At 39.8% G+C, this 22,874-nt stretch overlaps 1 protein-coding gene across 1 annotated transcript; it reads right to left on the bottom strand.

Moving 5' to 3' along the window:
* Positions 1-304: 304 nt before the first annotated feature.
* LOC120731865 (synaptoporin) lies at positions 305-22,621 on the bottom strand. The gene is made up of 6 exons (XM_040029194.1): positions 22,474-22,621; positions 22,294-22,359; positions 3,178-3,302; positions 2,836-3,034; positions 2,431-2,622; positions 305-2,169 (listed from the first exon to the last, which is right to left on the bottom strand). Exons 1-6 carry the CDS (start codon positions 22,489-22,491, stop codon positions 1,918-1,920), a joined length of 852 nt encoding a protein of 283 aa, XP_039885128.1. The 5' UTR covers positions 22,492-22,621; the 3' UTR covers positions 305-1,917.
* Between the last annotated feature and the right edge of the window lie 253 nt (positions 22,622-22,874).

Genomic DNA, 22,874 nt, shown 5'->3' with positions numbered 1-22,874 from the left:
TGAGTGACCTTTTAGAGAGAGAGACCTTTAAAAATGCACAGGCTTACATTTCAAAATACTGTTGAGACAATTCATTTTATTATTGATGCGCAAATTCCTGAGACATAGACTATGATGTTATAATTCTGTATTCATTTGGATTTTAAGATTTGGACTTTAGGCCACTGAGTGCTACAAAGGAAAACACACTAAATCATGAGGACACATTACTGTTATTACTATTACTGTACATAAAACTATTTAAATACACATTTTTTTAAGTAAACATTATGAAGACACCAAAACATTCAGAAATCAATTTCTAGGAATTTCAGAGTGGTATGATGAAATCCATGTATGTATTTATTGCTCTTTGCTTTATTTTCTATAGTGTAGTTCAGAAAGTGAATAAGGTACGGTAAAAGATGAACTGTTACACTCCAAAACCTACACGCAGAGACACCACATACATTTGTGTCTCAGTTTGCATTTCTTATATCAAACAGAAAGACAGCCGTGTGTCCTTGCTTTGTTCTTGGGAAATCAAGGAAAAGGGTCAGAGGTTACAGATCAAATCAAGATATCAGAACAGATGAAGAAGTCGTTTATGGACAAATTTATACATTTTTATTAGGATGAATTCCTGAATTCCTGACCTGTACACAGTCATCAAGGATGCCAGATTATTATACAGTGCATGGATGTTCAGTCTACTTTATTACACTGATGCAAGCCACATGCTTAGAAGTTCAAAGAACAGGGTTGCACAAGTCTCATTAATGTAAACAAACAGCAACCACGCATTATCCTTTGATTTTGACTTTACCATACATGAGGTCACACCTCTATGGTGCAGAAAGGAACTGTGATTTTTAAAGTAAACTAAAGCTCAGTAGCCGTTATATACAGATGAATCTAATATTCACTAGTCTTCTGTTGTCACTATAGCTTTTTTGCTGGGCTTTATTAGTGTGTGTGGATGCTCTGGTCATGCTTTAGAGAGGTGGAACTTGGATCTGGAATTACTCATCAGTCTGACGATGGCATAGGAAGCAGTCCCAGGCATTTGTAGCAGGAGCAGCCACTTGCAAACAATAAGGGGAGACAAACTCCCTCTTTACAAATAAAATGCCAATGTGATGCTGCCTGTGCAGAAGAAATGAAAATGAAAGGAACAGAAACTACATGCTGCAATGGTTGCATATACAATTTGGTTTTCTTGCACATTCCCTGTATGTTTTGCAGAATGAAGTTATTGCCTTAGTTTTTGAAGACTTTTTGACATCGTCAGTAGCCAGTGTTAGAATGAAGCTGGAATGCGTTTGTGTCACAGACAAATCACTGAATTTATTCTGAATTGATATGTGAATTCCCATTATCAAAATATATTTCTTATTAGATTAAAAATAAATTACACTTGTAGTAATACTTAACTGATGAACGTCTAGTAATCAGTCAGGGTGTAAACTTTCAGAGATAAAATGCATGTCTCCCCCACCCCCCTTTGTTTCACAGAAAGCGTATTAGAACACATAAAACATCATGCACTTGGAAACTTTGGAGTATACAAACACGGAGTACTTTTTCCTTCCACGACAGAATGCAAACCACTTTGGAAAAGACAGCCAATCAAAACATTGTATGTCAATTACTGAGCACAGAGAGAGAGAGAAACTGTTACTAATGTGTTTCAGACTACAAGAAATACAGCATTCAGCAAACAACACCTCTGAAAGAGAAGGAGTAAAAGACTATATCTAATAACTTTACCCAACAACACTTGTATCTACAATGAGTGTACTTGGACACACCGACACTGGTTTTATGACCACCGTTTTGCATTCTGCACAGACAAACTTCACTTCCGTCTTCTTCTATCACGCCTGATTGCCCTGCTTAAAGACGCTGAGGTGCTACTTGCAAAATGAAAAGAGACAATTACATTTGACTGGGGTAGGAAGTGGGCCCTCCCACCTGGCTATACTCAGATGGCTGACCCATATTGCCCTGGGTGTTGTAGCTCCCTGACTGGTCAAAACTTCCCTGGTTGTATGACTGCTGGCTAAATGTGCCGCCCTGCTTCTCAGACGCCCCGGCTGCAAATCTTGAAGCACCCTTGTGCCAGCCGGTCTCCTTGAAGACAAACCAGATGTTTCCAGCCCATAGAACAAAGTTGAGAAACCCAAAAACCTGAAGAGACAGTGAAAGAAACAAATTTACAATAAACATCAAAACATTCAAATAATCTTGGCATAACTGCCCCCACATATTCATTCAGCTTGAACCACAATTTCTGCCTTTTTCACTGGTTACATCTCCCATACACTACCATAACATCAGTCGTTCACACTGTTCAGCTATTTCAGGTTCCACACATCAGTTTAAACATGTTCAGAAAACTGAGCTTTTCTAGTTGATCTTTTCATGCATTTCCACATCTTTTGTACCTACCACTGAGGTGTTGAGTCCAGACCAGCGAGGTCCATGCAAAGATCCACATTTGTTGGTCTGGTCTTTGCAGGCAGAGATGAGGAGCTGCACCTCATCTGGATCGGTGGCCACTTTGACATCGGACAGGGCCTTGGCCCAAGCGGAGGAACTGACCAGCCACAAGAAGGAGAACACTACTGTCACTACAAAGTCCTGGAAGAAACGAGAGCGATCATGTCCATGAGAATTCAGCGCAATAAAACTATAGCATTACTTTAAATGCTTACTTTAAATGAGTGAATAGTTAGTTTGTGAGTCAATGGAAGACGTCAACCTGGAAGAATAGAGGGTCAGACTATGTGCATAACGTACTCTTGATAAACTACCTAATAAGGACTGAGAAAGTGTTTCATCGACTGTACTCACAATGAGTGGTGCTCGGCTGTTTTCGTGGTACTTGTTTAAAAAGAAGATGTAGATAATGGCAGCCGTGAGGGAATAAAGGAAGGCGAAGACTGCAATGGTGACAAAGAACTCAGCAGAGGATGAATAGTCTCCGGTCAGGAAAACACGCTCCCTCCTCATGGCTTCACACATGGGTGCTTCAAAGGACACCTGGTGCAACCTGGTGCACACACGCACGCATGCACGGGTCAAGTACAAAAGCAATGAACAATTAACTTTCACTGTCAGCAGTTCATACATTTCATATAAAGCTCTTAGATCCCAAAATGTCAGCAGGCTGTCAGACACATGAAGGCCAATCACCTGAAAGGATAACCAAAGTCAATGCCAATGCTGAGGTTGCTGCTGGCCTTCTCCATGCAGTCCACGCTAACCTGCAGCTGCCCAGTATAACCGCCACATGTTGCAAATGCGAAGATGGAAAAGAGCTGCAGAAACACAAAGAAAAAAAGCATCACATGCTCATCCAAAAAAGATACTACAAGTAATATAAAGGGGACACTCTGAGAAGAGAACAATCAGTTTTCTTCAAACACATTAACAAAGGCCTCAGTACAGGGTTGGGCAGATGAGCAGGCTCACCCGGGTGAGCTGGAGGAAGTGGCTGAGGAGAGGGAGTTCTGGGCTCCACTTAGGGTGCTGCCACCACGGCCCAACCCCCCAAGCAGTAGAAAATGGATGGACGGTTGGGTAACGTTTACTTTTTCCTTCTCAGCTCGATAACAATCATTTACCAAAAACTTAAAGTTACAGTTTTACATAGAAGAAAGTTCCAATGTGAAGGAGACTCAGTTTGACTCATCTGCTGCATTCCCTCACTCCACACTACTGTTGTTTTTACTTTGCAGGCTATTGTGTGACTCAAGTCCAGCTAAACTTTACACAGGTTAACACTGATTAGCAGTAATTGAAATCATGGCTGGGGAAAAGCCACATTGCAGATTTGTTAGGATTTTATTTTTAATTTGTTTGCCATTTGGGGGCAGCAGAACACCATTTAAGTACCAGAGACTGTATCATCACTTTATGGTCTGCTGTCTGTTTAGACATATTTTATAATCTCACCACCATCTCATAATGCCTGCAGATACCTATCTGGGGAATCAGGGTTAGAAGAAGCATTATCTAAATTGACTTTAATTCCACTGGTCACTGGGGGAAAAAAAACAACAACAAAAACTACATGCATACAAACAAGTGGACAAAGGAAAATCTACTCAAAGAAGGTTTGGGAAGCATTTGAGTATCCTTTATAGTGAAATGCTATTGTGTGTGAAATGTGTCCCTCAAAAACAGAAAAGTAGTTGATCAGTGCAAATGACTTTGTCTTATGGATATGTATATATGAGTCATATATAACATTTTCTTTTGTTCTTCAGGTGTCCTGTCTAGCAAACAGATTAGCAGCATAATTGTGCTGGCAGCCCTTTGATCTTTTAGTGGTAGTGACATAAGACGCAAGAAAAAATCTGTAGTTGGCTGGACACTTGTGTTAACAGCATGACAGGAACAGGTGTTGAATGGCATTAGGCCCTGAGAAACACAAGAAAATTGTGACAGAGTGATACATATATAGTTATACATATATAGTCACAAAACATGCATAGAGAGGAAAAAAAAATCAGACTTATAACAAGTTTTCTCTTTAAATCTAAACTCAGATGTTTCGCTAAACCTAATCTAAACCTAAAGTTATATTTCTGTGCAGAAAAAAGTATTTGTGAGTTATAAGTCATTATAGCGAAAATAAAGTATGTAAGTTTCCTCCACTTTTCTCTAGATGATGGTGGAAAACAATATTCCAAAATGTCGAACTTTTGTACAAGGAAGGGACAATTTCATAAGGAATGGCCCTCTCGAAAGGATACAGAATTAACAAGAAGCAAATGTGGTACTTGAAAAAAAAATTTACTACTAAAATGTTAAACCACAAGTCATACTGATATTTTTAGGAAGCCATAGAACTGGCAAACTCTCGCACTATGTCAGCTGGGACCAGCTCAAGTCCCTTGCTTACAATGAGATCAATAAAAGGCTAAAGAAATGAATAAATGGATGGATAATACTACAGTTTATCATCTTGAATATTTGAGGGGCTAGTCTTTCTTACAAGTTTCTTTCACTAAATACTCCTGAAGAGTTTCAGTCAGGTTTCAGAGCTCATCACAGCACAGGAACAGCTTTAGTGAAGGTTACAAATGATCTTCTTATGGCCTCTGACAGTGGACTCATCTCTGTGCTTGTCCTGCTAGACCTCAGTGCAGCATTCGATACTGTCGACCATAATATCCTATTAGAGCGATTAGAACATGCTGTAGGTATTACAGGTACTGCACTGCAGTGGTTTGTATCATATCTATCTAATAGACTCCAATTTGTTCATATAAATGGAGAGTCCTCTTCATACACTGAGGTTAATTATGGAGTTGCACAGGGTTCAGTGCTAGGACCAATTCTGTTTACATTATACATGCTTCCCTTAGGCAGTATCATCAGAAGACATTGTATACATTTTCACTGCTATGCAGATGACACCCAGCTCTATCTATCTATGAAGCCAGATAACACACACCAATTAGTTAAACTGCAGGAATGTCTTAAAGACATTCTAACTTTCTGCTCCTTAGCTCAGATAAAACTGAGGTTATTGCACTTGGCCCTGAAAATCTTAGAAATATGGTATCTAACCAGATTCTTACTCTGGATGGCATTACCTTGGCCTCCAGTAACGCTGTGAGGAACCTTGGAGTCATTTTTGACCAGGACATGTCCTTCAACGCACATATTAAACAAATATGTAAGACTGCTTTCTTCCATTTGCGCAACATCTCTAAAATTAGAAATATCCCGTCTCAGAGTGACGCTGAAAAACTAGTTCATGCATTTATTACTTCCAGGCTGGACTACTGTAATTCATTATTATCAGGAAGTCCTAAAAACTCCCTGAAAAGCCTTCAGTTAATCCAAAATGCTGCAGCAAGAGTCCTGACAGGGACTAGAAAGAGAGAGCATATTTCTCCTGTATTGGCTTCCCTTCATTGGCTTCCTGTTAAATCCAGAATTGAATTCAAAATCCTGCTCCTCACATACAAGGTCTTAAATAATCAGGCCCCAACTTATCTTAATGACCTTATAGTACCATATAAGGTATCATATCATTAGAGCACTTTGCTCTCGCACTGCAGGCTTACTTGTTGTTCCTAGAGTATTTAAAAGTAGAATTGGAGGGAGAACATTCAGTTTTCAGGCCCCTCTTCTATGTCCGGCGTCTCCTTTCCAGTCACCTTTTTCACTCACTATGTGTTAATAGACCTCTCTGCATTGAATCATACTTGTTATTAATCTCTGTCTGTCTTCCACAGCATGTCCTCTATCCTGTTTTCCTTCTCTCACCCCAACTGGTCGCAGCAGATGGCCCCGCCCCTCCCTGAGCCTGGTTCTGCTGGAGGTTTCTTCCTGTTAAAAGGGAGTTTTTCCTTCCCACTGTCACCAAAGTGCTTGCTCATAGGGGGTCATATGATTGTTGGGTTTTTCTCTTTATGTATTATTGTAGGGTCTACCTTACAATATAAAGCGCCTTGAGGCGACTGTAGTTGTGATTTGGCGCTTTATAAAAAAAATTGAATTGAATTTTATTGTGTCAAATTCCACTTACTATAGTACCTCAGTGGTTCTGCTCTATGTGCCTGGGGCTTTCATGGCTGGGGATTAAAAAAGGTTGCTGACACGACACCGCTTCCATTGTGAATAAGTCCAAATGCATAAAACACACATGAAGTGAAAACAAGCTGCTCATTACAGTCACCAAACATGAACGTGCAGCGAGCACATAATCATAGTCACACACTTCCCCTGCCCTTAACATCTTTCCTCCCCTAGCCCAGTTGTCCATATAAAGCTCCCATAGCCTCAAGAGTTCTCACAACCATAATCACCATAATCAGACCTGACGCCTGGTTAGCATTAGCCTCCCCTCTCCCATATTACAGGCAGCTGGACATGCAGCTTGCCAGCAGCTGTGGAGGTTATGCAGCATCTCTGCTTGTCTGAAAGAATGTCAGCCTCTGGAGGGCACTATCAGATCACTGAGCTGGACTATGCCACACTGAATGGATGCTTTCATGTTCGTGAAGGGAACAGGGGCTAAGCACACATATGTCATCTTGCAAAGAAAATATTTATGGGTCATGCAATGAGAAATCAGTGAGTGCTTCCCATATGAGCCGCTAAAATTCAGCAGATATTTGCAGATGAAACTGTAGACATTAAATGAAGGTGTCAAAATGTTTTAATTGATGTCATTTTTTTAGTATTTCTGAGTCCCCCTAACTTTATAAGTACTAGAAAAGTTGTATGAATTTTATTTTACATTTCATTTACACCCCCACCCTTCATTCACTGCTTCTGCTGTGTTATTGTTCAAATTTATAATGTAGCCATAAGCTTCATTTCTTTCATTTGGTTTGTAGTTTATAAGCAGCTATTTATCATTTTCTACCAGTAGAAACTGAAGTAACAAAACTGAGTAGCACTGAGACCGTTTGATAGGCTGAATTTTTGTGTCATAATGCTTTAAAAAAAACAACAACAAGATTTTTAGTATCATTTTCTTCTTTTTGCATTTTTTCAACATTAATTTTCTGTTTATACACCAGAATGCAGTTACAGGTGGAGTTATATTTACTTATAAGTCATGAATAAACACATTTACTGATCATAAACTGATACAGCGAGACTTGACCTTCTTTTTCTTAAGAAGAACTTTTTTCATAGTCCTTGGAGGAAGTCCTTCCTGTGGTTCTGCACAGCAAAACTGGGGACGGCTACAGTTCCTGGAAACCCGTTTTGGGGTCTATTTCAGCATCTACTTAAGTTTAGGTATTCTTCAACACAAGAACCTTTGAGTGACATAAGTGCACTGTAAGTCATTTAGACACAAGCTTATACTGTTGCGGCATGAGTAATCAAAAGTAAAATGAAATATGGATATGGGGAAGTTAAAGATCACACAGTGTGAGAGAAGAGCTACACCGACAATGCTCCGCTGTCCACACGTGGCACACAGCTAGCGTGATATTGGGTGAATAGCCCTACAAACCACTGATTGCATTGTTGTCTATTTAGCTGTTGTTATATCAAACACTGGGTTACGGTATCATTTTATTATTATATTTTGGTTGTTTGAAAATAAATAGGAATAAGCCCTTTAATGCACGTAGTATAGGAGGGAACTCATTAATGGGCAGTTTCTTACAAAAGGTCCCTAACACGCTCCAGTCCAGAAACATTACAGCTGACAGTGGCAGCAACGTAAGCTAGAACCAGAACCAGTCGTTATGATACCTTTTGATATCATAACTCTGAAATGCAACGGTCACAGTGTTGGTAGCACCGTATGTACTGTAGGGAGTGTATCTTACCAAGGCTGCAGTTCCTCCACAACTGCTGCCAAGTGGTTTGTCATTTCTGGTGTTTTTCTGTTTCTATTGTTATTCACAACCTGTGTTTTATTCTTTATGTATATGTTGTAATTGAGTTCTCGTTAGTTTTATCGTTTGGTACTTGAATTTAATTCTTGTCCCTTTTCCTTCCCATTACTGTTCATAATTCTAAAAAAGTGTTTCCCTCTGTCGAGCTAGTTCTCATTTTTGTAATCAGGTATCTTTAGCGTCTTGTATTTACCTTTACTTCTGCCCCCGGCTGATTGTCCTTATTGTTTACATCTGTGTCTGGTTATGCTCCTGTGTCCAACCCTCTGATGTGTATAAAAGTCTTCTCTTCACTGCAGCCTTTGGTGGATTGTCTGTTTTGTTGTTATCCCTGTGTCGGACATGCTTGTTTAAGGCAAAAGAGTCAAGTGATAGCTGACTTGCAGAAGGCAATATGCAAATTGTGCTTTTCAGAGCAAGCGAGGAAATACAAAAGAGCGGCATCCAGGTCTGTTCAATGACTGACTGAGTTTTCAGTTCAATATCCAAAGTGTTATCCCTGTTATGTTATCCTGAAAAACACATTATCATTTGTTTAAAAAAGCGGCCATTGCCACGGTGGTGTGAATGATATTCCATTTGCAATAGCTAACATTAAATAAACCACTGACTGTAGAAAACTTTCTACTATCATTTATATAAATGTATTGATATAAATGTACACCAACATAATGTATCTAATGTTATACCTTTATACATGTCAACAGACGTTAACATGTTTACGAATAAAAAGTATACTGGATCATCTTTTTCTGATAGCAAATTTGGTGTCGAGAATTCCGTTATTTTAATGGTATTGGTATTTGCTACATTTCTAGTATGCTGACATCCCTGATGAAAACCATCAATAGATTCAATGAAATTGCAGAAAAGTGAAGTTATTCTCCAAGTTTCCCTAGTTGTATAATCTGATCTTTAAGGCTAAGTGGCAACAGTGAGCTCACAGGGGCATAAATGCACAATACTAGATGCTGCTTTGCCAAGCTAATCAGGGTCACAAAGGACCCAGCTTGGTTTGGCAGGTTCAGGTGAACCGAGATTACAGCCAGATGATAAACAGGGGACTCCAATTTCCACTTGCAGCTTCAGGCCTCAGGTGATGGCTGACTGCTGCTTACCTAGCTGTCATGGTGCACAGCTGCAACCTCTCTTGGAAATCCCTCCACTGAAGTGTTTGTCAGTGCATCACTGTCTTTAGCTTTGTTCTGTTCTGAAATTTGCCGGCCTATAAACAAACATGCCCCCCCCCCCCCCAAAAAAAAACCAAACAAACAAACAAACACACGTTTAACTAATGTACATGTGCTGCTTAATCATATGCAGCTCAAAGTGTTGACAGATATTGTACTTGCTGAGTAGCGTATGTGCATTTCTGGGTAAACAAACAGTAGAAAAAACAAGTGACCAGGGGAGAGACAGAGTAAATGCTCCACCGTAATTATCAAAGACAGCCCCAGATAAACATCACTCTCTGCCTGTCTCTCTGCTTGTGTATATACGTACTCCTACAGCTGCCTCCCCTGCTTGTGATTTTCAGCTCGGGTTTAGCCCCTCTCATTTCTGGCTGGGGCCTTTGAACAGGAGAGCGTGGCATTGTGGAAGTAGGGTGGATGCTAAGCCTCGCGCTCCCATGTGTTTATCTGCCTCTCCCAGCTGGGCTCCTCAGGGAACAAGAGATAGAGAGAAGGGGAATGAGAGAGGAGGGGAGAGAGGGAAAGCAAAAAGGGAGAGACGGATACAAAGAGAAGAAGAGAGAAAAGCCAGGGCGCAGGAATGAAACCCGCCTGCAATGCAAACAAAGCCTTTAAACATCTCCGTGTTTGCCGCCATCTCCTCTACCCAAAAAGGTACTGAAAAGCACTAATGTGAATATTTTAATTTGCATTCAAACCAGTGTTAAGACATATTTGCACTTCAAATAAGAATTAAGAAAAAGCAACTGTGATATTATCTACAGTTTTAAACGAGCGGTAGTGGATAAGAGTGCAATGGTTTTGTCTGAGAGTGTAGCTCGAGCAGTGTTGGGGGCTTAAATGGAGATGTGAGCAAGCACTGTGAAGGAGCGTAGGCTGGCTGAGGATTATGAAACTGATACACTGGCTTCAGGCTTGACCACCAGCAATTCGACCCACTGTCCAGTAGACACACTCTCCGTTGTGAAAAACAGGAAAATAACTAGGGAGCAGCAAAAAGATGAACCAAACATGCAACGAAATCAGGGGTGGATAATATTTTAAAGAATGGTATCTGTGGATGCAAATGAAAAAAATGAGGAGAATCACGTGAGAAAATGGAGGAGCTGCTTCAACACAAGGACCTGATAAGAGCGGCAGAGGAAGTGACACTGAGTGGGGGAGGTGAGGATCGGAAAAATGAGCTGAAACATGAGTTCGCTGATGAACTGCACTTGACATTTTCACAAACCTCGGCACAGATGCAACACATACAGTCATACACAATCCACCTGCTCCATTCAAGTCAATAGGAGTCGGTGCAGTGTAAAGTGGCTGCCTCAGGAGGAGGAAAAACGAAATGATGAAATAAAATACAGTGGAGTTTGGGTTCAAAGTCGGGACAGTTTGGTACGTCCTCAGATAGTACAGTAAAAACGTCTTAAGCCACCACTCATTTCTTGAAATTTTGCTTTCAAGCAGCCAGACTTTATTTTTAAAGTAGTCTTGAACAGTAATTCTCTAAGACAGCAGTCCCCAACCTTTATTGCGCCAAGGACCGGTTTATGTCCGACAATATTTTCAGGCCTTTAAGATGTCGCAGATAAATACAACAAAATAAAACCAGTACCAAAAAAAGAAGATTTATTCATAACGGGAAAAGGCCCAGGGAAACTGAGTTAACGATAAAAATGATAAAAACCCTGAAAACCATAAATTTCACACATGAGCCTCAACTCTCGTGGCCCGGTACCAAATGATTTACAGACCAGTGGGTTGGTGGGTTGGGAGGTTGGGGAGCGCTGCTCCTCTAAGATATCATAAGAACTTTCAAAATCTTTCTTTGGGGGCTTTTTCCACTTATTTTTAGTCCAGTGCTGGAAGCCATGTCCTTAAGAAAAAAGAAATAGTCCACCAAAGACCTGACAGAACCTGAAAAATGCATCTGGCCCTCCATTTACAGAAGTAGTCTTAGTTGTAGGGTGGCTGTCGAAAAGAAAAGGAAACGGAATTTTTTTTGGTTCAGATCATTGTAACTATGTGCAGAGAATGCCAGGAGAAAGATACAACAGTGAGTGTCTACAGCCATCTGTGAAACACAGTGGAGGCTGCATTTCAGCCAGTGGTGTTGGAAATCTTATCAAAATTGATGGAATTATGAACACGGAAGTCCAATTTTAATCCAACACGATACACCTTATGGAAAGCATGTGATTTGAAATGAAATGGAACAGTTTCCATCATGGATAAGCGTCCCCAGAGCCCAGACCTCAACATTATTGAAGTGTTAGATCATGTTGACAGAGCACCAAACAAAGGCAGTCAACATCGAAAGAAGAGCTTTGAATGTCCTTCGAGAAGCCTGCAGAACTATCCCTGAAGACTACTTCAAGAAATAAGAAGAAAGTTTGCCTGAGAGATTTCAGGCTGTGAGCAAAGGTGGTCAAACCAAATATCAACTTTCCCACTGCTTAGAACGTTTGCTTATGTACAATTTCTGTGTAGGTCTATTCATATTTCATTAAATTACTACCTATTTCTCATTTTCCTAGAAAAAATGTAAAGAACAATAGGGGTGGCTCAAGATCTTTTTACAGTATTATATTTTATATTTCAATCATAGAAATGTATCTGGGACAAATATAACACTAAATGAAAGTTATACTTCTCACTAATAATATCATTTGCTTATCTTTGAGTCAAACCAAAGTTAGCCTCATCCATGTAAACAAAACAGCATGTGCAAATGAATAGCCATCTTTTGCTTATGTGACAAGTTTCCTTGAAAGTTATTCCCAGTGGCGTTAGCTAGTTCAGCTATCGTTCAGCTAGCTAGTACAAAAGCTAGTTCAGCTAATGTAGCTAATGGTTTTTCCTTTAAATATAGTTGGAAAAATGTACTGGATCAAAGACCATTTGAAGAGATGGCAGCAAAAATGTTTTGGATCTGAGAGCTGAAACACCAATTACATCGTGTAACCTGTTCCAGAATGTCCCAGACAATCAGGAAGTCTCCAAATCTATCCACAGGTCTGACTTTCTCATCTGTTTTCTATTTGCTTGTGTATTTATACAGTATTTCCAGTTATTTAGAACTCCATGTCTGCATGTGCATGGCTCCACATGCGACTCCAAATTAGCATAATCGCTCCATGCGCATGTGTGTCAGAGTGTTTGCCTAGATGGGTCTAGATGTGAGCATGCAATGTGTATGTATGTTAACACAGAGTAAAAATATCTCACTCTCTCCAGTCAGGCAGAAGCATTGGTTAGCATCTACGCACACACCAACACAAACACACATACTTTCACTTGCTCTCAGTACTGCAGCTTGCCAGTGTGCAAACATGAGCAATTTTAAGGCAGCTAGTTAAGTACAAAACAAAATTACAAACATGTAACAAAAATAGAAGCACATTTGAGGAAGCAGACAGACACATATGTGAACTTTTACGCAACACTTGATGATGGCTATCACTCAAAATGACATTCCAGTGCAAAAAGGTAACATAAATCTAATTTTTCTGATTTATTTGTTTTTAATTTGCAACAAAGACTCTCTCTCTCTCTAATAAGACTTTTCGGTTGATGGCACTGATGTGTGACTTGAGCACTATAAATGCTGCAGAGCAAAGCTGAATGTTTTCTATCACATTACATACATACATGCTTTTTTCTACCAACAGAAACACACGTGATTATACTTCATTTATTGTGATTTTCACAACTGCATTACAAAAAAGACCCACCTTCTTCACTTACTAAGGATCAGGTCACACTAAGAAGCAAAGACTGCAAGCCCTCAGTGAATCACTGTCTGATCTTCAATAGCAGCACCACAGAACAAAATCAGTAGCTCATTTAGCAGTGGCCGATCCCCCTCCTGCACAGGGAGTGCTTTGTGCCAACCACAGATCCAACCAGATTCATCTTTCTTTTTATCTCTCTCCTCTCCGGCTCTGTAAGCTTGACTGACCACAAGAAAATTTCAATTTTTTTTTTTTTAACAATGTCTCTTCGTGGTGTTCTTCGTGTCTCTCCATGGCTACTCAGTCAGGTGATCAACTGGAACCTGGTGCCGTATCCTAGGGCGACACTTACTGTCCCTTTGAAGACGGGGTTGCCCAATGAAAATGTATCATAAACCCACAGTTTGATTCTGTCTTCAAATATTATGGTAGCCCTATATGATTAAAATGAGTAGGACCAGGGATTACAACCTTATGAAACTGACTTCTTCAAAGTATCCAATTACACTACAAGGCAGAGATGTTTTCAATGGCCAGACTTCATGGCACAGAGAAAAGCCTGTTGGGGGAAATAAGGGTCAGACCATCAATCAGTGCAAACCTTGTGACCTATTAGGGCAAGAAGAACATATATTTATATGTGTATGTGGGCGTATAAAAATGTAGTTTAATTAATCATGATTTGGATTTGAAGTCATATTGTCCAGCCTTAACACATGTAGTTAGCTCCTAACAACTGTAATGGCAGCTTCTTTGTTAACGTTATTCCCTTCTGAGGGGTTAGGACAACACTATACCGAACAACAAACAGAGTAACATGCAGAGTTAGACCCATATAAGATTTTTTTTAAAGATATTGATGATTGGTGATTTTAAAAAATCCAATATTCTCAGATATCAGGCAGTCATCACTTATAACAGGGTGTTTCTCTTGTCCTTTTGGATTTTCAGTTATCAGTTTTTATAAATGCAAATAATAACATATTGGAAAACAGCTAATATAAGCCTGCTGATAAAATTGGTGAGTCTCTAGAAACGCAAGCTCAATTTCAGCCTAAATTTATGAAACAAACAGCACCTCAGTGCTGTCTAAGTGCCTGTGGCAGTGGTCTTCAGGTCGAACGTGGTCAAAGGATAGATTATGAAGGTGGCCATAAGATTCAGCTGGACATTATAACAACCTACAAATGTAGGTTACAGGTGAAGATCAGTGCTAAAAACAATGGTGGATCAGGTATCAGGAGAACAGAGGAAGAATTAGGCATAGTTCAGTAGTTTATGGTTTGGCATACTGCAGTGTTTAAAAGAACACTGGTACTCTACGTAAAATGTTAATTAAAGCAGTGGCTCGGAAGTCTTAAATTAATATGTCACATTAAAAGTTAGACAACAAATCAAAAACTGTGAAATGTCATACTATCTTTTTTCAATTATATGCTAATTTTGGCTTCTGGCAAAAGCATTAAAAAGACAAGTAATGCTGGAAAAAAAACTTGGTTGTACACAACTACTTTGTTTATTGTCATGAGGTCACTAATTACAAGGGAAGGAAAAACAGAGCATCCCAGAGAGGCTGAAGTTAGTCTTTATAATACAAAGTGGCTTTGTGACATTTGTATTCGTATACATACTGTCTCAGTACCTGTGATCTTACATGCACTGTGTGTGTGTGTGTGTGTGTGTGTGTGTGTGTGTGTGTGTGTGTGTGTGTGTGTAGTCATATTTGAACAGGCATGTCTGGCTACAGGAGACGACAGGTTAACCTTTTCCTGTCTGAGTCACAGATGGCAGACCACCTTCACAGGGTTAAAGAGTACAGCGGTCCAGCTCCGACCTGATGGGTTAGAAAAGGCCACATCACATCTAAAAGCTTCCCAAATCTTACAACCCAATGAGCTTTAATTAAGATCACTTCATAATTACAATGTCTTTCAGATATAATCATACGTTGTACCGTCAAAACAGTTTTTTTTTTCTTATTCTTGTTTTGTTCTATGTGGATGTATCGGCACATGAAATATTCAGGTTAAACCTTTTCCCTATGAAATCTGTTTAATATTGAATTTGACAGAAGATGTTTCAAAACTAAAGATGAGATTTATGGTTTTATTTCCCAAAGTAAAAGCAAAACAACACATTTTCTATAGATACCCTGATGGGGTCCTGCTTTAATCCCCATCACCACTGGGGGCCTGTACATAACTAAATCATGTTCAGTTCTTTCAAATGATCTCTCCTAATTGAAATCAGGTGCTCGGGTATAGCTTCACTGACCAACATAAAAAAAAGAGAAAAAAAACTTTAAAAAAACCCTATTTTTGCATAACTACTTAATGCTAATGGTGCCAATCTTATGTCAACATATCAACACACATAAAAAAAACAACGTAAGTTAAGAAATTTTCACTCATTTCACTTCTCCAGAGAGTACACAGACCCAACAAAATAGCAGTCCAGCTTGTTATCAGTCACTCTCTACTCCAATGAAAATGTCAGGCCCGTCTCACCTTTAAGTCCTCAGGCAAAATCTGGCCTACAAACTTTCACATTTAACCGCACTGTGGCTGTTATGGGCTAATGTTGGTCATCAGCTTATACAATTATCTGTGTGGAACCACTGAGTTTTCCATGCATACATTTCTTACTACTATATTATACATCTTAATCCAAGTGGACACATTTTTTTCTCGTAGCCTTGTGTCCCCTTGTCAAAAGCAACTGAGTTTTTTAGTGCTGAAAAACAGATCTTTGACCTGGCAAATCTCTAGTGATAACTGTCAGCAGCTGTCACAAATCTCACTCCATCTCACATTCATATATTTTCCTTTGAGGTATGTATGTGTGTGTGTGTGTGTGTGTGTGGGGGGGGGGGGGGGGGTGCTTTTACAATGTTACTTTGTGGAGACATACTCTCAAATCCTTACAATGTAAATTATTTGATTGTAATGTGAAAACGTTGAGTCTCCAGGACATTCTTTGAGTTGCTGTAATGCTCTCTGAAATTACAGACACAGTGTGTGAGAGTACTTATGACCCTGCAAAAATGTTTGTCCTAAGGATTGTACAACTTTCTGTCAAGGCCTTCCTTGTGACATATTACTGATGTGACAGGTCAACAAAGAATGAACGATTAGAGAAAAAGAGAGATACTGAAATGTGCGATGCATCTAATTTTGTCCCAACTCTGTTTAGTCACATGCGTTTTACTCATATGGGGATTTGCATTACAACATAAATCCTAGCTAATCTCAAGTGTTCAGTAGGCATCATCTGAAGATGAGAATTCTTACAATGGCCAGCACACTGTATATACATGACAGCTCAGACTCTGGGAACCAATTATATCGCTGGTAAATTTGGCCTGTAAATTAGCAGATTTCCATTTAAAAAGTAATTATACGTAATAACCTCTATTTCCACCTTGCTGGTTTTGGCTTTTCAGCTGCAGTGCTGAAACAAACCAAGCACTGGCATTAACAATTAAACAAACACCAAAACTTGCTTTTGCTTGGTTTTTGGTATTAAATGTTAGTATGAACAATCAAACCCCCAGACTGTGGTATGTTATCCTTTGCTACACTGCACTCAAGTCAGCATTGTCTCTTATAGCCAAATTCAGCTTTTTGACAGTTCAACAATTAAATTTATGTTGGCTGGTTTCAGATAAATATTGTACCGTTTATCTATAATCCATCTGCTGTAGAATACCTCCCTCCTTTAAGTACTACTGCTTTATTTACATGTTGTCATGGTTTCTGTTGTACAGGGTGTGTCCAAACAACACAATTTCATTGCAAAACATGTAACAGATATGCCGTGCCACCATTTCTGCATGTGTGTCTGTTGGGTCTGTGTTTCCACAGGCCTCGCTAGTTTAGAGACTTATTCCTCATGAAGAACGAAACCAAGACAGAACATCTTCAACCGGTCTTTTACTCGCTAACGAGGGAAGCTTTGGTCAGAACCAGGCGGTGGAACATAATGCTCATCACCTGTCTCTAGCCCAAATCCTTCAACGAGCAGCTCTCCTCGCAGCAATTTATTCCCATGACAGTTACAGTCTACACAATACAACAGAACACAAGCACCTCCCACCGTAAAAACCCCCAGTGGTTACAAAAGGCAAGGCACTGTGTGTGTGTGTGTGTGTGTGTGTGTGTGTGTGTGTGTGTGTGTGTGTGTGTGTGTGTGTGTGTGTGTGTGTGTGTGTGTGTGTGTGTTGTGTGTTATGGGGGTGCGTTTGTGTGACCTCCTGCTCAGTACAAGGATCATAAAAGCAGGACGCTTACAACACAAGAAACAGATCTTTCAGATAGAGTGTATCTACAATAAAACCCACGTCAGCCTCCCCCAGCACCAAATTGGCTGGAGAGGTGGTCAGGATCAAAGGAATGGCTTTGATCCTACTGCTTGAACTAAGACTTTACAAATTTAAGAAACACAATGACAACATTCAACAATTTGACTTAACAGTGTCCATTCCACGTTTTAATGAGGCAAAGTGTGAAATGGACATACATGCTGAAGTTGCTTTCCCAGCAGGGGGAGATAATATATTTAACGGTGAGAACTCGGTAGTGAGCAGAAAGGTAAGTAGTATATTCCAGGGTCTGCAAAAATGATTAAGCTGGGTGGCTAAAATTGAGTGAATGAAGTGTTAAATGGACAAAGTGGACCTGTCTATTATACACTTTACTGTGATACTGGGTTGGTCCAAAGGATAAATCAGGGTGGTACTGTTGACCCCCAAAATATGATTGCACTGCCTGGTGATCCCAACACTAATGCTACAGGGCTACAGTGGACCAGGTGGATGCAACGTGTTGTATTTACCCAAACACTTCAGTGAAGTGCAATGTAATGGATATATTTCTGTTACTGCTCTAAACTTCTATATACTTGCTGTAAAAATATGTACTAATTATCACTTGCAGTATGTTTACCTTAAGCAACCTGTTATTTGTCAGTCTTCCTCTATGCTGTATTATTATTATTATTTTACATAAAGATACTCGGAAATATGCAAGTAATTAAATTCATCTCCAGCTCTGACAAAGGAATCAACAGTTTTGACCCAATGTGAGGTATATGTGCCTTAATTATCAGTGGTTATTACTATTAAATTACATAAGTAGGATAATGACTTTTAATTATTTAATTATTTAATTAAGCTTGAAAATCATGCCCACTTTTTTCGAGAATTTTATGTGCTGTATTTTATTTTTTAACAAACACTGATTCCACATGCACTTATTTCTTATTTTTTCTCGTTTCCTTTTTTTTAAGTTCCTCTTTTTGTGTCATCCAGTTTTTTCAGTGTAGGTTTTAGCTTTTACTGTTTTATTTTGAAGGTACTCTGTTGTATACTTTTCACTTCCTCTCTTTGACATCGTGCTTGTTTTGGTCGTGAGAGAAGCTGGAATTCAAAAGCTCAAATTTAGCTGTAAATGAAATTGTCTCGTCAAAAATTGTGTTGTATATTAAAAATGATTTTTTTAAAGAAGAAAATGACCTTATTGTGAATAAAGTACTTGAAAGTGGTGGAGTGTTGAGCCAACTGTAACATAAAAATGAAATCCAAAGCGCCTTGAGGCGACTGTTGTTGTGATTTGGCGCTATATAAATAAAAGTGAATTGAATTGAATTGTTCTCTTCCTGCGCGCGCGCACACACACACACACACACACACACACACACACACACACACACACACACATGTGCACTGACCACTTAAGGCAAACTAAACTGCCTTACTGTAAGGTACTAATGATGGCATCATAGAACAGTGGGTCAGTCAATGTTTTTGGATGAGAGGACAATCCTTCTTAATAAATTAGAATCATGCTGCAGGCTACTCATCAGCATGAGTTTCGTTTTTTCTACAGTAAAGGAAACCAATGAGTTAACAGAATACTGGTAAAACTGCTCTGTGTTCAGTGGCACAACAACCCATCGACGCTTCAGTGCATTGCAAAACGCACATTTACCATTTACATCATGTGCTCAAGCAACTGTACAATTTTGCTCTCTCTTGGCATCCTCTCGTCTCTCCACCAAATGCATACACATAAGCATGAAGACGCACACAGTGAAGAGTTTGGGCACATCTCAAAGGACAGCTTCTGCATGAGTTGGTCCACGGTGGAGAGGAGGGGACCTTACAGCTGTTTGGAGCAGAATATGCCAGCCCCTGACAGTGTGCCAAACGGGCCAAGAGCCTGCATGCACAGACGCACACAGAGCGGTAAAACCATCCTCCGGAATCTCCTGAAGACATGACTGATTATAAATGCTTAATCTTGTGCAGATCCAGCACAGACTAATAATATGATAAACCTACGAGTGTCCTGCAACTAAGGTTAACTTATCCTTTATACAACCCTCTATTTGTCAAAGGTTTATCATTCACTTAGTAAATGTCAATTTCTGCCCAACAGAATGGCTTCAGTGCCTTGGGGTGTGTAAACAAATCAAAGTGACGCACATGTTTCTGCTGGTATCATAAATAGTGTGGGAAGAAATTTAAAAGAAGCTTTTAGATGATGACGCATGATTATCAAACACAGAAAAGTACTGCGGTTGCCAATATTCTTGTGGTTTTGCAGATGCTTCCATGCTTCAACCTGAGGGGAAAAACAGCTCAGCATCCAGGAATTTCATGCATACTGGACAATGCTGCATCTAACGGGGTGCATTATCATATGTGGAAAACCAGAATTTATTTCCCATCTCAGACCTGCACTTAAAGCGAGCCTCAGTGTTACTACGTCCCTAACCTTAGCAAATGCTTTCAGTCACTCAACCCCAAACACACCCACAGTACTGTGGCCATAGTCACTGCCTTTACATGACCTTAACATTGCAGTTGTTGAAAGTAAGACTTTAAGTACTTTGGTTACAGTTGTACACACACACAAAAATCTTGGTTAACTGCTCAAATTCTATGCCTGGTGAGCATTACAGTGATTTGCAAAGACATGGAAATATTGAACAAACACATTAAGGATGTGCATTTGTCTGCGCAAACATATAAATGGCTTCATTTCCACTGCACAGCTGCCTTAGCGGTTGCTGTTACAAATGCCAAGCATGACCAAGTAGTAACACCATAACAACAATGTGCTGGTCTGCTAAAATAATATAGTGTGATATCAGCACACTAAGAGGTTGAAAGGCATCGACAATGCACTATTTATTTATTTCCATGTGATAATACTCATCCCATTGTTTATACCTGTATAATCCAGTGATGCTGAGCAGCATCATGTCTCAGCTGGAAGTCACTTGGTGGGCGACAGTGGGAAACAGTCCCTGCAGGCTTCTCACTTCTTACATCCAACTGGGACCTCGGATAAATCGCTACTAGTTGCATATACTAGTTTACATATTTTGCAAATACATTCACTATTTTCTTTAAAAATATGAGAATAAATACACTTAATTAAACAATACTTATATTTTTTGGTTACCATGATGTGGTGGCTTTTTTTATATTAAGACTTTCTCTGAGTAGTTGGAAAAGGGTGGCAAGATCTTTACACATTTATAAGGACTCCCTGCAGTAGGATGAAAAACTTACTATGGGAATAAGACCTGGTGGTGAACTGTAGGTGCTGCAGAATAAATCAGAATACTCAGGTCATAATTTGAATTGTTTGCATGTTTATGAGCCCACTGGCCAACAGAAACACTGGAAAAACTGCCCTCAAAACAGCTCTCACGTGCTCAGCTAAAGAGAAAGAGAAAAACAAAGGTGCAGGAGAGAAAAGGTCACTTTTATAATGTTGTCATGGGGTGTATGTGTGTGTGTATGTGTGTGAAATGCAAAGATTTATTGTGGCTTGCGTAAGATGGTTAATACATCTAAGCAAACATAACCAGGTAGCCAGTGGATCAATATGTCAGCATGTATGGATGCAACAAAAATGTGTGCAGTCATGCTCACAAAACAACACGTGATTCCTTCCACACACAGACACCCACACACGCAAACAGTTACACAAAGACCCACACAGGGAACTATGACAGTGCGCTATCTTCATCATACAGATGGTGCTTTGGCTCTGGCCCCCAAATATCACAGTTAGGTCACTACAAACAGCCGAAAGGGATGCACTTGAAAACTCACCTCACTGACAGACATCTGTGTTATCTCAGCTTAAGTGTCTCTTGAAAGTGAGTTTACTTTATTTGCATGCAAAAGAAAAACAGCTTGTATTTTATTTTTTTCTAGAGTGAAGACTGCTGCTCGAGGACTCTCTGCACTTTTGATGGCATTTGCAAAATTGAGAAAGACAAGCTTCCGCACGCACATATCCTATCTGAGCAAAAGCTGAATACCCTTATGGCTACAGTAATTTCTCCAAACTCACATCAAAGAAATTCACTTAATCCTTTTTTTCTCCTTTCTTTCTTTGTGGCTCTGGGCTTCACTGCACTGTACAACAAATAAAAGAAGCTACAACCGGCGCCTAGACAGAAAAGGGTAAAGCTTTAATTCAGCCAGAGCTAGGACACCCCATTGGTATTGTGGATTTCTGTTATATCATCTCACTTTGGGTAAAATGGGGCATTTTTTGTTTGTTTGGTTTTTTGCAGGGACTAGCGCAAAATGCACAGGGCTGGCACCAAGTAGGCATAATTGAAAAGATAGTGGTTTCCCCTGGCATGTAGTTCTCACGGAGCTATAAATCCTCACATAAACTTAAGCCTTTTAGTCACAGTGGAAAGCATCATAGCAGAGTAGATTGCGGGTAAGGTGTGGGAGACATGAAAAACAGCAGCATTCACACAGGAACACTTAACAAATGCGGTGAAGTTTAAGTTCCGTCCTACAGATGCAGGAATTTCTTCACAACCAGATGTTTACTGAGTGTAGAAAATGTGGGCTTTAGATAAAGCTCACAAACCCTACATTATGTAACTAATCATGTTTTTTTTTCTAATTGAAATGGCCAAAATGGGGTTAATGTAAGTAGTGCAAAAAAAAAAAAAATGGATCCAACTCACCCATTCCAAAACACGGATAAATCCCAGAGGTAATTTAAGTACTTGAAACGTCCCTGCAGAAACGAGCTGCGCGAAGACAAGGCGGGAGAATAAAAAGATTCCAATTTCCATCATCAATTAAACACACACTGATCAGCTGAGCAGCAGTCAAACACATTCCTGTGGCTTTAATTTACTCACCTGGTTGGCGGTGTCCATTTCAAAATCAGGGTACTTTGGGCTCTTTTTGTTTTTGTTTTTCTACTAGCGTGAGTATATGAGCAACCGAGAACCGAGAACCAGGACCCGATTGATGCGTCTGTGGCGATAACAGTGAGGCGCTCTGAGCTCTGAGCTCTGATTCCGAGTCCGACCGGAAAAAACCGACCCACAGTCGAGGATTTTTCTTTTCCTTTTGCCATGGAGACAAGCAGGGATTGGCCCCCGGAAAGAAGAGCGTTTCCTTTGTTTTTGTCATTGGCTGGAAGTTTATTGATATTTTTGCAAATTCCTCTCGATGTATGAATTTCCATTAATCGCGCATTAATGGGAATAAATTACAGCAAGGGCAGTGAACAAGCTGAAAGACAATTTTTCCTAAA

Source organism: Simochromis diagramma, unplaced genomic scaffold (assembly GCF_900408965.1).
Source record: "Simochromis diagramma unplaced genomic scaffold, fSimDia1.1 OVJJ01000483.1, whole genome shotgun sequence".
NCBI lineage: Eukaryota > Metazoa > Chordata > Actinopteri > Cichliformes > Cichlidae > Simochromis > Simochromis diagramma.
The sequence above is the reverse complement of the archived record's forward strand: the minus strand, read 5'-3'. Positions and strand labels throughout refer to the sequence as shown.